General features: G+C 37.4%; 1 protein-coding gene across 3 annotated transcripts in view; it reads right to left on the bottom strand.

The window, feature by feature from the left end:
• The window catches only part of ARHGAP19 (Rho GTPase activating protein 19), a 66920-nt gene that overhangs the window by 24634 nt on the left and 26304 nt on the right, over window positions 1-15982 (bottom strand). For 2 of the 3 annotated variants that reach the window (XM_045568736.1, XM_045568737.1), the window contains exons 6-11: window positions 14506-14592; window positions 9421-9486; window positions 7985-8176; window positions 4867-4965; window positions 1052-1162; window positions 426-504 (exon numbers count right to left, since the gene is read on the bottom strand). In XM_045568736.1, the coding sequence (XP_045424692.1) occupies window positions 426-504; window positions 1052-1162; window positions 4867-4965; window positions 7985-8176; window positions 9421-9486; window positions 14506-14592 (634 nt within the window). Of the gene's footprint in view, window positions 1-84; window positions 505-1051; window positions 1163-4866; window positions 4966-7984; window positions 8177-9420; window positions 9487-14505; window positions 14593-15982 lie in introns of those variants that run through there. The other variant, XM_045568735.1, reaches the window with a different exon arrangement.

The following is a 15982-nucleotide window of genomic DNA, read 5'->3' as shown; positions in this document are numbered from 1 at the left end:
CACCCAGCTAATTTTTCTATGTTTTTGTTGGGACAGAGTCTTGCTGTGTTGCTCAGGCTGGTCTCGAACTCCAGGCCTTAAATGATCCTCCCACTTTGGCTTCCCAAAGTGCTAGGATTACAGGCGTGAGCCACCACACCCAGCCATCTAACAAGTATTCTTAGGATATTTTACCCAAGTGTCCTGTCTGCCCAAGAACGCAGGGTCTATGTTCACAGCTCCACCCCTCAGTACCTGGAACAGTGTTGAGTGGATGCTCAATAACCACCTGGTGAACGGATTCAAGGCAAGGGCCTGGCCTTGTAATTTTTATATCACTTCTGACTATAATTTTACTGCACTGGGAATTCGAAAACTGCTACTGACTGACTAGATGTGGAAAGAAATTGCATTCGGTAAGAACAGAGAATAACCACAATTAGTACCTTTTTTCCCCTCTTTCTTCCCCTCAGACCATTTCAATCTTCTTGGTGTAATCGTGACAGCTGGAGAGCCAGAAAATAACTGTAATAAAAAAGTTACAGTGGCTTAAATGTTTTAATGTCATTCCTATTGATAGACTTTACAAACAAAGGAATTATTTACTTGATCAATTTCAACGTAAAGAGTTTTACCGAGACTGACATATTTATATCTCATTCATCTTAACTGATTAATTACTGGCTTAATGAAGTAGGCATGGCTGGGATACCTTGAAAGACTACCCTACAGGTAATGCAGAGCCAAGAAGTCCTAGCCCAAATGTCACCTGGCCTGTGGAGCCTCCCAGTAAAAATTAACCACTGCCTCCAAGACTTGTTTATGGAGCTATTGTACTGTATTGGTCACCTGTTTGTGACTAGCTATATCCCTCTTGAACTCAAAATGTGTTTGTGGAATGAATCAATGAAAACCTACAGAAAGAAGGTAGCATAGATGGAAGGATTAATTAAGAAAAAGGCATTTGAATGGCCCAAAGAAACACAGTACAACAGATGACAGTATATAAATTTTCCTCCTTTCTAAACAAATGTATACATACAAAGACAAAATCCAAAGAACAGTATCTTACTAAGCTCATATTTTCTTTGCTGGCTCTCTTCAATTCACCGATGGCCACAGATTCTGGGGTAGGGTACTTGTTTTTCTTTTCTGACATCATTTGATTTCCCAGGACCTTCCGCTAATTTAGGAACAGAAAATATTTGATTTATAAACATCTATTTTATCTACATTACCACTACATGGCCTTCAAAATTACAATTTCCTAAGATTAAAAAAAAAAATCAGCATTCTAATAAATTCTCTATGGACCCTCCCAGGCTATCTTATTCAAGAGAGGCAAAAGCTGTTACCAAAAACACGTGAAATCACTGCCTCTCTTTAAGTGATCACTTTTCCTAATTTAAAAGGGCTGATATGTTAGAAGCAACTTTATAGTTGATGTAAACTAGCTAATATAGGTCAATTATAGTATACCTCTGAAACCATAAAAGAAATGCCAGTTACTTACCAGTATAATTTTTTTTCCCATAGTTGTGTTGTCTCTGGCAGCTGTTTAAAAAGTCCCTTGCTCCCTCCCCACTAAGGAATACTTTAGGCTGGATCTACTCTAAGACTTTGCTTGCCTGTCATTTCCTCATATAGGATTGGAAAATTTGGAGAAATTCTATAAGAATTCCTAATATAGCCACAAGAAGGTATAGGCCTTATTAAGAGGGTCACATGACTATACTGACATTCAAAGCAAGACTAAAAACTCTTTCTTCTCCGAACAGCTTAGAAGCTGATGTAACCTAATGTAACAGCTGACAGTGACAATTCTACCATCTTTGGAGAAATCTTCCCCTTTTTGCCCCTAAGAGAATAATTCTGAATGCCAAAAAAAACGAATATATCAAAACCAGAACATTAAACTCTACATTATAAATATCAGCAGCAATACTCAGAACATTCTGATGTAATACATTATTTACATGAGGGGAGTTCTGGAGGAAAAAAATCTAGCCAAAAGAGGGATTAAGGCAGGATAGATTGTCAATTATATCTTAATAAAGCTGGGGAAAAAATTAATTTAAAAAATTTTTGTTTAATTTTTTAAAAAGCAGGATAGAAATCAAATACCTAAACCACAGACATGCTGGAAAAATAAGACCAGTACATCTTCCTTTCGAAAGTTAGGTACAGTACCACCTCAGCCTAAGCTGATACGGGGATTCCAGGAGCCACAGGACTCGTCGCAAAGCTTCCAGTGAATTTTTCAAAAGACATTTCATTACTCCATGCAAAACAACTGAAGAAAAACCTACATCTATTATTAGCTCAAAAATCTCTTTGTAATGAAAACACTTAACACCCCTGTTATATAAAATTTGCTAACATTTGTGTTTAAAATTATTATTCTAAAATGTCTTATCCTGATAGAATTATAAGCTGTTTTATAAACACTAAAGTTCTAAATTCTCTTAGTAAAGAATTAGGCAGCTGCCAAGAAGATACTATATATTTACATTTCAAGAACAATTAGCAATACACCTAAAGCCAACTGCAAGAAAAGAGCTCACAACAAAAACTACACCCATTTAACTTCAGTTAAAGAAAAAACACTTATTTGACCATAACCTTTTTGTTTATCAATCTTCTCTATGACAGGGAAGTCAAAGGGAATGACAGACTTTTCCAACTGAGAAGGAAAAAAAGAGGGTAAACTAAGGATGTTCACTTCACCAGCCATATCTAAGCAGGTGAATGTACTTCTCAGTTTCTTATTTGACTATAACTTTTCTGTTTATCAATCAACTCTATGACAGGGAAGTCAGAGAAAATGACAGACTTTTCCAAACGGGAAGGAAAAAAGAGGATGTTCACTTCACTAGCCATATCTAACCAGGTGAATGTTCTTCTCAGTTTCTAGCAAAGGGATTTTTTAAGTATGACAAAATACATATAAAATTTACCATTTTAATATTTTAAATGGTACAGTTCAATGGCATTAAGTACATTCACAGTATTGTGCAACCACCACCATTATCCATCTCCAGAACTTTGTCAGCCTTCCAAACAGAAACTCCATACCTATTAAATAATACCTCTCATTCCTCTCACATCCCTAGCCTCTGACAACCACCCTTCTATTTTCTGTCTCTATGAATTTGACTACTCTAGGTACCTCACATAAGTGGAATCACACATTTGTCCTTTTGTGACTGGGGCTTATTTCACTTAGCATAATGTCCTCAAGGTTCATCCACGTTGTAGCATATGTCAGAATTTCCTTCCTTTTTAAAAATGAATAATATTCCATTGTCTGTACAGACCACATTTTGCTTATCCATTCATCTGTCAATGGACATTTAGGTTGCTTCCACCTGTTGCCTATTGTGAATAATACTGCTATGAATATCAGTGTACAAAGATCTCCTTGAGACTCCGCTTTCAATTCTTTTGGGTATATACCCAGAAGCGGATTGCTGGATCATAAAGTAATTCTATTTTTAATTTTTTGAGAAACTGTCATACTGGTTTCCACAGCAGCTACACCAATTTACATTCCCACCAGCAGTGCACAAGGGTTCCAATTTCTCCACATCCTCATCAACATTTGTTATTTTCTGTTTTTTTGATAGTAGCCTTCCTAGTGGGTGTGAAGTAGTATCTCACTGTGGTTTTGATTTACATTTCCCTAATGATTAGTGATGATGAGCTCTTTTCATGTGTTTCTTGGCCATTTGTATATTTTCTTTGGAGAAATGTCTATTTAAGTCCTTTGCCCATTTTTCAATATGGCTGTTTTTGCTGTGTTGAGTTACAGGAGTTCTTCATATACTCTGGATATTAACCGCTAACCAGATATATAATTTGCAAATAATTTCTCCCATTCCACGCGCTGCCTTTTCACTCTATTGAGAGCAAAGGAAATTTTGATGTCAAGCAAGCCTAATGTCCCAGAGCCTATTGGTCCCAGCAGATCAAGATTGATTGTGAATTCTATAAATTATAACTAGGACCAAAATTAGAGTTAGATGAATTTGTAAATACTAATAGCTATACCTTAAAGAAAAAAAAATTACAAGGTATTTATTTTTTAGGGCAAAAATTTTAAATTTTAAGCAAAGGGCTCCCTAAAGTTGCTGGATTTATATATCTTAATAAAGATAAAACAATTTTAAAAAGAAAAATAGCATAACACAGAATAGTGCTAATCTCTAAGTGAACCAGAACCTTGCCTCAGTTTACACATGGAAATTTGAACCCTATAATCAAGTTATCTACTGCCACCTGATGGCAATATTCCTTAACTACAAGTAAAAATCACCAGTGAAGACTTATAAATTGAATCTGCAAACAGTGATAGCAGCAACAGCACAGAAGTATACTTTGTATTTGTTTTAAAAAGAAGATTTTTAATGAATTTGATACAAGGGAAGAGAATCCTACAACTGTTAACAATTTTAAGCTTACAAACCTTTGAGATACCAAAGCTCACTAACCTATTAGAAAATTCATTTTTTCTAATAATTCCCCTGGTCTCAACTTCCTCACTTTTCCATAGGTTTAGTAAACTGTGTAAAGAAGTGTATAGCTCGAAGTAGGTCAGGAAGCAAAAGAGACTTTTTCCACTGCTCAGGAATGAGGACTCTGTCCTCAGTCCCAGAAAAGACCTTTATTTCTTTTATACCTCACTTCTCCATTGAGCCCCTTCTCTGATTTGAAACACAGCAAAATGCTTTGAAAAATAAAAGTTTTCCAAATCCTATCTATACCCTCTTACAAATTGACCCTTTATAGGATCCCAAAGAATAGGAGAAAACTGTTTATACATAGGAAAAATCAGACTATTAAACTTCCTGACAGTCAATGCTGAAAACCACAGCACAGCATGCCTACCTTGATAAGTCCACTGAAGGAGCGTGAACGGGCCCTCTTCTGTACTCGGGGAGTGGAAGGTTCTCGCCCTGGTGTTTGGGTCAAAGACTGCTTATTAAACTAAAAGAAAACAAAGAGGACATTTTATTAATATTCTCCCATGAAGAGGTGGCATTTTGTGACAATCAGTAGCTACATGTAAATACCCAGAAGAGTCCAGGAATAAGTGAGTCTGTGCACATGTGGATTAGGAGGTCAACAAGCAAATCACAAAGGCAGAAATGATGCTGCCAAAAAGAAGTCAAATTTTATTAAATTGCTCTGAGGGGTCCAGCACTTCACATTCCTTGAATATGGAATTATTATCCCTATTTTACAGACAAGGAAACAGAAACTTGGAGAGCTTATGGAATTTGCCCAAGACCTCTGGCTGGTAATCAAGATTTTTTTGCATAAACATCTTGGACATAGAAAGTTACTGGCACAATCTAAAACAGTCCTTAATTTAACATAAATTGCATACAAAATTTTTTTAAAGTTATTAAAGCTCTTTAAATCGATATCTATCATGATTGCCTGCCAGCACTATCATCAGAGGAAATACATCAGAATGCAGACTTGTCAACGACATCAGCTTTCCATGTGGAGGTGTCTAAAGTAGAAAAAGGGAGGACAGGCATTGTATACTCTTATTCAATACTTTGATTAGCCACTCATTTCCCCACTTAAAAAATAATAATATATCCTAGGGGTGTCATCCAAAATGAAAAAACAAAATAATAATAATATAGTACTTAATTCTTCTACTCTTCTGCCTTTTCTAACTATATTTTTAAATTTTCTGAATTGTAAATTTGCATATTTTTATCAGTTCAGGTTCTAGAGTTAAAAAATGACCTTTTTATATACAAATACCAAGAGGTTCTCAAAGTTAATTATCTCAGCAGACAGAAAATTTAGTCATCTCTAAAGAGCTCAGCTAGTAAGTATCACCTCTGAACACACTGGGACAAGTAAAAACCCATCATTCCTGATAACACTGGTAAGGGTGCAATAAGGTAGGTTTTCTCATATCCACTGTGGGGAGTGTTAATTGGCAAAATGTTCTAGGAAGCTATTTAGCAATGTGTATTCAGACTTTTAAAAATGCATATTAAAAAGCATACACCAAAAACAAAACAAAATGAAAAAAAAGTACACGCCATCTATAAAGTGCTCTCACCCGCCCCCTCCCAAATTGAATTGGAAGCAGATCAAGCCTCTAGAAGTAAATCTAACTACCAGTTAATACAATAGCAAGTACAGAGGACTGAGGAACATGCTAAAAAATATCACAGGGATGCAATTAATTAAATCCAGACTGTGGGAAACAATTTAGTTTCTTCCACAAATAAAGTTTAAATAGAGTCATGCACTGCAAAACAACATTTTGGTCAATGATGAATCACATATATGACAGTGGTCCCGTAAGATTACAACGGAGCTGAAAAACAGCAGTATTTAAACTGTACACAAGGAGCTTGTAAGTATGCATGAGAAAATGTTAATGCTGTAATGTTTAGTGAAAAAGGAAGAAATAAAATTTTAAAAGTATATGGTATGATCATAACTGTGAAAATATATCCACATGACAAAGACTAAAAGAAATGCCTAAAATGTAAACACTAACAGGATGAGTGATTTATTTTCTTCTTCTCTATAATTTCCTGTTTTTCTAAAAAATGCAAAATAATGTTTTTCCTTTGTATTATCTTTAACCCTCAGTGTTCTTGTTGAGTGAAGTCATACTTGTCCTACATGAAACTGCTATTTTCGTTTCTATCAAGAATTAAATCACTAGACTGCTTTGAATCTGCAACATTACTCAACCAACACCCTATAAAATTCCAGTCATAGCACAATTTACTAGATCTCAAAGTAACTTCAAAGAGTTTTGTTTACACTTGGCCCTATGCTTGACATTAGGTATAAAATAAATAAATAAAAACAGATTCTTCCCCCAGAAAGTCCCAGTTGAATAAGAAGAGGCTTATTGGCCGGGCGCGGTGGCTCACGCCTGTAATCCTAGCACTCTGGGAGGCCGAGGTGGGTGGATTGCTCGAGGTCAGGAGTTCAAGACCAGCCTCAGCAAGAGCGAGATCCCGTCTCTACTAAAAATAAAAAGAAATTATATGGCCAACTAAAAATCTATATAGAAAAAATTAGCCGGGCATGGTGGCGCATCCCTGTAGTCCCAGCTACTTGGGAGGCTGAGGCAGTAGGATCGCTTAAGCCGAGGAGTCTGAGGTTGCTGTGAGCTAGGCTGACACCACGGCACTCATTCTAGCCTGGGCAACAAAGTGAGACTCTGTCTCAAAAAAGAAAAAAAAACAAAACAAAAAAAAATCAAACAAACAAAAAAAAAAAAAAGAAGAAGAGGCTTATTCTGCCTATTCAGCTAAAATTCAAGAGGTATTGAGACAAAATAAATTTCCTGAGAAAGAAACTACCCAAGTCATTAGGATTTATTCAAACCACACTTTCAGTCAAAAAATGGCAAATGAAAGACCTAATTTTGTTCCCATAACTCCAAAATAAACAAACTGAGCCACCAGAATTCCTACTTTCTAGTATCAGACTAAGACCCTGTTTTATCGTGTTTTCTAGCTGCAAACAACTCCGTTAGTAAGAGTTACCACTTATGCTTTGCGGTGCCAGCCACTTTACATACATTAACTCTAATCTTTACAACCACGAAACATGGACATTACTATTACCATTTTACAAACAAGAAAAGTGAAATTCAGAAAGTTATTTGCCAAGAAAATCTGAAGGTTTTAAACTCTGGAACAATATACTATCACTGCTGGTCCTCTCTCAGCAAATTTGGTACATGACCAAAATTAGAGACACTCTATCCACACTTGGGTCCTCCTTTTTAACTGTAGAAATCCAAGAGCCTCCACTCCTTTCTCTAGTGGGGCAGTAGCACAGAAATCACCATTGAGATTCCAGAGACAAGCTTGCTTCCTTGGCTGAGCCAAAGCTTGGCCCAATAAGAGCCCCAAATTAAATGAGGTTCTTAACAATATTCCCTACTGATTCTACAACCATGATCACATTCCTAAAGCCCCATCATTATTTCCCTGCCTTCAGGCACCTGTCTGATAAGTTGTTTCTTCTTTGCCGACTCTGGCATATTGTGAACATGTTGGAACAGCTCTCTCAGTGCCTCTTCCGTACGCTGCTGGGTCTCCTCCTGATGACAGCAGGAATCTACCTGGCTCTGTGTCTGAGATTTTGCCAGCTGGAAGGACTTAGTGTGACATGAAACTGTCAGATCAAGGTCATCCTAAAGAAAATTTAAAAGAAAAGTGAATTCATATATGCCGCAGGCTTTGTTTTCGGGTTCCCACAAACACCTGGAACAAAAAAAGCAGGGAGCGAGGATACAGTATATTCCTATACCCAGGAAAAAAATCTTAACAATATTATCAGATACATAAGAACGTATTACTATAGGTTATATTAATAGCCCACTCCCATGACCTGCCCAGAGAACCTAAAGGCATTTAAAATATTGCCACCAAGAGTTATATTTGTATAAGGATTCAGTTTTCAAAACATCTTTTAATCTCATGTAATTCTCACTGCTATTCTTCAAGGTAAGCAGGAAAAGTATCATCATTTCCATTAGATAGAAGAAAAAAACTGAAGTTAAACTGTAAATTTAAAGTCATCTAGATACTAAAGTGACGATCCACCCTGGAGCCCAAGGGCATTGGTTCTTGGCTGATTCTCCTTCCCGCACAGGACAGCTTAATGTGACAACTACACAGCAGTGGTAGAGGAACAAAAACAACTCTCTAAGAAAAACCACACCCCAGTTAAACTAGTTGAAATCAAATACTGTTTTCCGGGTCACACTGAATATTTGCTGAATGAGAGGGAGAAACAAACAGGAGCAGAAAAAAATAGCATGACAGTTTAAGTTTCTAACCAAGACAGGCTAAATAGAACTTAAAAAGTTTAAGCACTCAAAAAGTGCTTGTAACTTTAACTTCTTACTTTTAAAGCTCAATAATCATATATAATCTTCTGTTAATAAGCATCACATATCTCCTTATCTAAGCTTATGTGGTCTCAACTCTTTTAGCCATTTAATAGAGTTTTACTATACCGCTGAACCTAAAATAAGAATGAATTACATAAAACTGTACTTTTGTTACTGTAAAATATTTAATACATTTGCTATATACAGATTGCTTCTATCATATGCTATAAGAATGTAGAAGGACTTTATATAAAAATTTTAAACATAAAGTCTATGCCATCATTCTTATGTAGAAGATACCATCCACCAGTGGAGAACCTATGAAAGCAGACAACAATACTGTATGTGGAGCATTTTTATTTCAACATACAACTTTCTTCTCAGTCTTTTTCCTTATGACAAAATGACTAAGTAATTTTGAGCTGTAACACTAAAAACTTCTTATTTTCCATGGCTTTACTTTGAGTTCATACTTTCATTTTAAAACTCCACTAATCTTAACACTTTCCTTATTTGAGTTAAGAGCAGTTTCCTATTCTCACCTTTGATGCTTGAGCTCTGGATCCCAAATAGTGCAATCTGGCACATTCCCGAATATAAGCAGGAGCCTGCACAGGACATAAAAGAAAACCAAGACCTAGTGGTTAGTAGGATCTAAAATTCTTTCAGACCACAAGGACAGTGGTTCTCATAATTATTTGACTGGCAGATTACTTTGGAAAAGCCAAAGATCTTCAAAATGCCCTCTTCCATAGCTTCCTTTCTCTTGCCACCAAATAGATATCTCAGCAAATCTGATGGGAAAATAGTGAGAAGATACCAATGTAGCTATTGCTGTTTTGGAAATCAAACATGACATGTATAGGCTGGGCTCAGTGGCTCATGCCAATAATCCTACCACTTTAGGAGGGCGAGGTGGGAGGATCACTTGAGGCCAAGAGTTTGAGACCAACCTGAGCAAGAGTGAGACCTTGTCTCTACAAAAATTTTTTTTTAAAAATTAGCTGGGCGGCAGGGTGTGGTGGCTCACGCCTGTAATCCTAGCACTCTGGGAGGCTGAGGTGGGAGGATTGCTCGAGGTCAGGAGTTCGAGACCAGCCTGAGCAAGAGTGAGACCCCGTCTCTACTAAAAATAGAAAAGAAATGATCTGGACAGCTAAAAATATATAGAGAAAAAAATTAGCCGGGCATGGTGGTGCATGCCTGAAGTCCTAGCTACTCGGGAGGCTGAGGCAGAAGGATTGCTTGAGCCCGGGAGTTTGAGGTTGCTGTGAGCTGGGCTGATGCCACGGCACTCTAGCCTGGGCAACAGAGCAAGACTCTGTCTCAAAAAAAAAAAAAAAAAAAAAAACAATGAGTACACCTAGTGTTATTCAAAGAAACCAAGCCTCCTTGGAGAAAATAATTGATTGCAGATCCAGGGCAGAGCAAGTACAAAGTGAGCTGGGACATTTTATACCAGAAAGGAAACACTCAAAGACAATGCAGTCCTGATAAACAGATGTAAGAGCCAGTTTACAAGGGCTATCACTGGCCAAATTTGGGACAATCTGAATATCAAAATTAATAACTGAAATTGACTAACACAGTGAATAAATAAAAATCCATGAGTCTAGAGTCATAATCATTTAAAAAAGGAGAGAAAATGAGACAAAAAAAGAAGGAAAGCTATTCTTCAAAGAAGAAAGTCAGCTAATAAAGATTAAATGACAGAATTAGAAAATCACAATTTTGTAATGCCCAATGTAATCACAGATTCCAGCAGTATTATCAATAGATGCTAAAACCATTATATAACTTGTAATCACCCTACAGGTTATTTACTAATTGCAAAGGGAAAACTGTACCTTTATTAATTGAGAGATCTAGCAGATCTCTATCAGAACTATCAGTCAGCAAAATCAGCATCACTAAGAGTGAGAAAATCTAATATTCTGTGCCTCCTAATGTGATGCAATATGACACACATACATATCACCTATGAAGTATCTTTGCCAAAAATGCTTAACCTGAATCTAATTAAGACTCTAGGCCGGGCGCAGTGGCTCACGCCTGTAATCCTAGCACTCTGGGAGGCCGAGGCGGGTGGATTGCTCGAGGTTAGGAGTTCGAGACCAGCCTCAGCAAGAGCGAGACCCTGTCTCTACTAAAAATAGAAAGAAATTATCTGGCCAACTAAAATATACATATAGAAAAAATTAGCCAGGCATGGTGGTGCATGCCTGTAGTCCCAGCTACTGGGGAGGCTGAGGCAGTAGGATTGCTTAAGCCCAGGAGTTTGAGGTTGCTGTGAGCTAGGCTGATGCCATGGCACTCACTCTAGCCTGGGCAACACAGCGAGACTCTGTCTCAAAAAAAAAAAAAAAAAAAAGACTCTAGCCCTAACTTGTAGTTTATAGGAACTACATGGAAGGGGAGAAAGAAACAAGTTAAATGACCTTACGAAAACAATAAGACAAATTTAGAATGTGGGACATTCTACAATACAATTGACTTGAATGCTTCAACAAATCAATGACACGAAGAAAAAGTATAATGACTGTTCCAAATTAAAAGTGACATAATAATCAAAAGCAGTACATAGGCCTTTATTGGCTTATGTTGAAAAACAGCAGCTATGAAATACATTCTTAGGATAGCTGAAGAAATGTGAATATGTACTAAATATTTCATGATATGAAGTTATTATTAATTTTCTTAGATGTGATAATAGTATTGTGACCATTAAGAGAATATTCTTATTAGAAGATACACGCGTAAGTATTTAGGAATGAAGTATCACAATGTCTGCAATCACTTTCAGGGGTTCAGCCAAAAACAATAAAAGTATAAACATCTACAGAGAGAGATAAAGCAAATATAGCAAAACAGTAACATTTGTTGAATCTGAGGGAGAGTTATATGTGAATATTTGCTCTTTTACTCTTTTAACTTTTCTCCATGTTTGAAATTTTTCATAATAAATGTTTTTTATAAAAGATCTCATGACAAAGACATTATGATATCTGTAGTTTAATTTTTAACTTGGAAAACCACAAAGCAGAGTTTTAAAACAAAAGAAATTTTCTACAGATCATATGGAGCAGAAAAAAAGAAAAATTTTCTCCAAACAAGAATATGAAAAACCCATACCACCTATTTGCAACTGTCGTTTAAAAAAAAGACAAGAAGATGGAAAAAAATCTCTGCCCTCACCTGAAGGGTTATCTAAAAAGGGAACCAATGACAGATAGGTTTACATGAAAATCTGAGATCTTACACATTTTACAGTTCATGGAGAAAGAACAAGGGACTGCTCAGGTAAAGTGTCATTCAGAAATACCAAATTGTGAATGGCCACAACTGTGAAGGAAAGCCCTGTGGAAGCAAGAGACGGCTAGTGTTTCATCCAGCCAAAGAGGCCCAACTGGTTCTAGAAGCTTTGGTGGTGGTCGTGGAGGTGGTATTGGTAGGAATGACAACTTTGGCTATGGAGGATACTTCAGTGGTCATGGTGGCTTTGGTGGCAGTCGTGGTGGTGGTGGTGTTGGTGGATATGGTGGCAGTGGGGATGGCTACAATGGATTTGGTAATGATGGAAGTAATTTTGGAGGTGATGGAAGCTACAATGATTTTGGTAATTACAACCACCAGTTTTCAAATACTGGACCCACGAAGGGAGGAAATTTTGAAGGCAGAAGCTCTGGCCCCTATGGTGGTAGAGGCCAATACTTTGCCAAACCGTGAAACCAAGGATGTGGAGAAATCAGAACGCTCATGCACAGTTGGTGGAAATATAAAGTGGTACAGCCACCATGGAAAACAATATGGCAGTTTCTCAAAAAATTTTATTAACATTATTATATTGTCCAACAATGCCAGTTCTGGGTATTTACCCAAAAGAACTTTTTTTTTTTAAACAGTCTCCCTCTGTTACCCAGGCTAGAGTGCCGTGGCATCAGCCTAGCTCATAGCAACCTCAAACCTTGGGCTCACGTGATCCTTCTGTCTCAGCCTTCTGAGTAGCTGGGACTACAAGCATGTGCCACCATGCCCAGCTAATTTTTTCTATATATTTTTAGTTGTCCAGCTAATTTCTTTCTATTTTTACTAGCGACAGGGTCTCGCTCTTGCTCAGGCTGGTCTTGAACTCCTGACCTCGAGTGATCCTCCCGCCTCAGCCTCACAAAGTGCTAGGATTACAGTGTGAGCCATCGTGCCCGGCCTACCCAAAAGAATTGACGCAGGGCTTTGAAGAGATATTTATATACCCACGTTCATAGTGGTATTAGTCATGATAGCTAAAACACAGAATCAAACCAAGTGTCCATCGACAGATGAATGGATGAGTAAAATGTGGTATATCCACACAACAGAATGTCATGCAGCCTTTAAAAAGGAAGGAAATCCTGTCACATGTCACAGTGTGGATGAACCTTAAGGACATTATGCTAAGTGAAATAAGCCAGTCACAAAAGGGCAGTAGAGTGTGATTCCACTTATATGAAGTATCCAAAGTAGTCCAATTTATAGAGATAGAAGGTAGAATGGTGGCTGGCAAGGGCTAGGGGAAAAGGAAAGGGGTATGGGAGTTACTGTTTAATGGGTACAAGGTTTCAATTTTGCAAGATGAAAAGAGTTCTGGAGATGGATGGTGGTGATAATTGCACAACAGTGTGAATGTACTTAATGCCACAAAACTGTATACTTAAAAATAGTTAAGATGATAAATTTTATAAGTACTTTATAAGAAAAAAGGAACCAGAACAAGATGACCTTGGAAATTCTCAGCCTCTTCAGCTACCAAAAGATGCTAAAATTGGCCAGGTGCTCACACCTATAATGCCAGCACTTTGGGAGGCCAAGGTGGGAGGATCACTTCAGGTCAGGAGTTTGAGACCAGCCTGGGCAACATAGTGAGACCCCATCTCTACTTAAAAAAAAAAAAGCTAAAATTAAGAGATTCACTATCAAGAAAGTATACTCTAAAGAAAAGGTCAAGAAAGTGACTGTACAATGTTTTGCTAAAATCTTAGAATCATCAAAAGGTCAGAGTATTCACAAAGGGCCCTTTCAAGAGAGTAACAGTGTGCCTTGCAGATCCTCTCAGTTAAACCAGAGGGCTTTTAGGAAGCTTAAAGGCATTGTCCTTCAGCCTTTTCAGCAGGAGACCAAGGCAGAAAAAGATTTATCTTCAAAAGATCTGTATATGTGGCTTTTGTCGAATGCAATGAATCCCACTGAAATCCAGAGAAGACCCACAAAGTGCTTAAGAAAATTATGTTGGCAGAAACACTGACTGTTTGAACTGAAATGGCCAAAGAGTATAAAATGAAAGATGGTCAGACCCTCAAAATTCTACTGGCAGGAAGCAGGCAGGATGAAACTACTCAGCTGCCAACATCTGCAGCTTTTTGTGAAAAAGGAAGGATGATTCAGAGGGTAGAGCCAACTACCCAGAGGACCTGTCATTCCCATTCCTATTCCTCTCCACCTTGACTGTTCCCCTGGGTTTTGCCACTGCCCATTCTGGCTTATAGCCCCAGTCAGGATGTTTCTTATACAGTCATCGTCATAGCCCTGCTTAGGACCCCACCCTACTCCATTTTCTTTGTCCTGTTACCAACCAAATGCCATCCCTTACCTACCTTAAAAAGTTTCTGGGAGTGTTTAATCATAAAAGCCATCCCATTGTTTAATTTTGTGATATTCTCCTGAAGGTCATTTGCAGTGACCTATTCAGAGGAAAAGAAACCAGACAAAGGACATTAAGAGCTGGGAAGCAGGACTTACCAATATGTTTATTCTTTTAAATTTATAATTTCTACCCATAACAAAGGTGTCTCTAATACAATGTTTCGTTCTGGGCAGGCTTTTTGGTTCAGCAGGACATGACATCATCTAGAAAAACCATGTGTTCCTAAAGTGACCAGGAAATCCTTGAGAATCAATCTTCATTTCCTAATTCTGCTTGAGAATTAGACATTCAAGCAAAGTTGCTAAAGAAAATCTAGTCTAGGATTCAAAATGGGTAGAAAGAACAGAATTTGTACCTGCCATCAAGGACACTGCCCTTTCAAAGAAACTGGAATTTCTCCAAAGACAAAAAAGAACTGTCACTACTGATACCAAAGGTGACATCTGTTTCTTATAAACAGTCCAATTGTCATTGATTTCCTTCTTTCGTTTCTCATGTTTTTCAAGTACTTCAGCATCTCTACTATCCCAAAGCTCTTATTCTCAACAAGTACTTTGTTACTTTATCTGTTTGCTTTTATCAGGACCCCTTAAATACTTCCTTTTATAATTAGTTTACTTGCTCCTTTTCCATTGTCTTGGTTAGCTGGTACTAAAATTCCTTCGTTTTGAGGCTTAATCTCCTTAATATGTACAAGTGTTAATGTGTTCTCTGCTCCCCTACACAGCCCTAGAAGTTCTTTCTGGCCCAGAACTTTGTATTATTTTTGCACTAGTTATTTGTTAGGTAAAATGTTCCAGACAAGCTCTTTTTTTACCTTCCTTTTCTCATTTCTTATAATCTCAAAAATCTTTCATAAGTCACTATAATCTATTTCTATTTATCTTCCCAATGACCTGTGAGGTAACTGGTAAAGCTACTATAGTAAGTCCTCAAAAAGCCACTGATAGGTTCTTAGAAACCATGACTTTAAGTGAAATGACCTAGGGCAGGTCTTCAAATAACAGCAGGTCCTCAGATAACATCATTTCATTCAATGTCATTTTGTTATAACATTGATGAGGAAAAAAATTTGTTTCATGATAGGTTGTTTCACTTAAAGTTGCAGTTTCTACTAACCTGTCAATGACATTAAGTGAGGACTTTCTGTATTTTGCCCAGTTTACAGAGAAGGAGCCTAACACAGAAAAGGTAAAAGACATAGGTAACATAACTGGTTTGTAGCTTCCAACCCAAGTATACTGACTCCCAATTCCATCATATAATAAATAGTAAAACCTATATTATAAAGGGGCAAGAATATGAGCTATGTGCCTCCAGGTCAAAAATTTGTTTAAAAGACTGTAGATAATTTATTTCTCATGTAAGTCACTGAGGAGGCCATGTTCTCAGTAATAAGATGCACATTCAGCTTTATCCCAGGAGGC

The sequence above is a fragment of the Lemur catta genome, chromosome 14 (genome assembly GCF_020740605.2).
Source record: "Lemur catta isolate mLemCat1 chromosome 14, mLemCat1.pri, whole genome shotgun sequence".
Classification (NCBI taxonomy): Eukaryota; Metazoa; Chordata; class Mammalia; order Primates; family Lemuridae; genus Lemur; species Lemur catta.
This window is presented reverse-complemented; position numbering and strand designations above follow the sequence as displayed.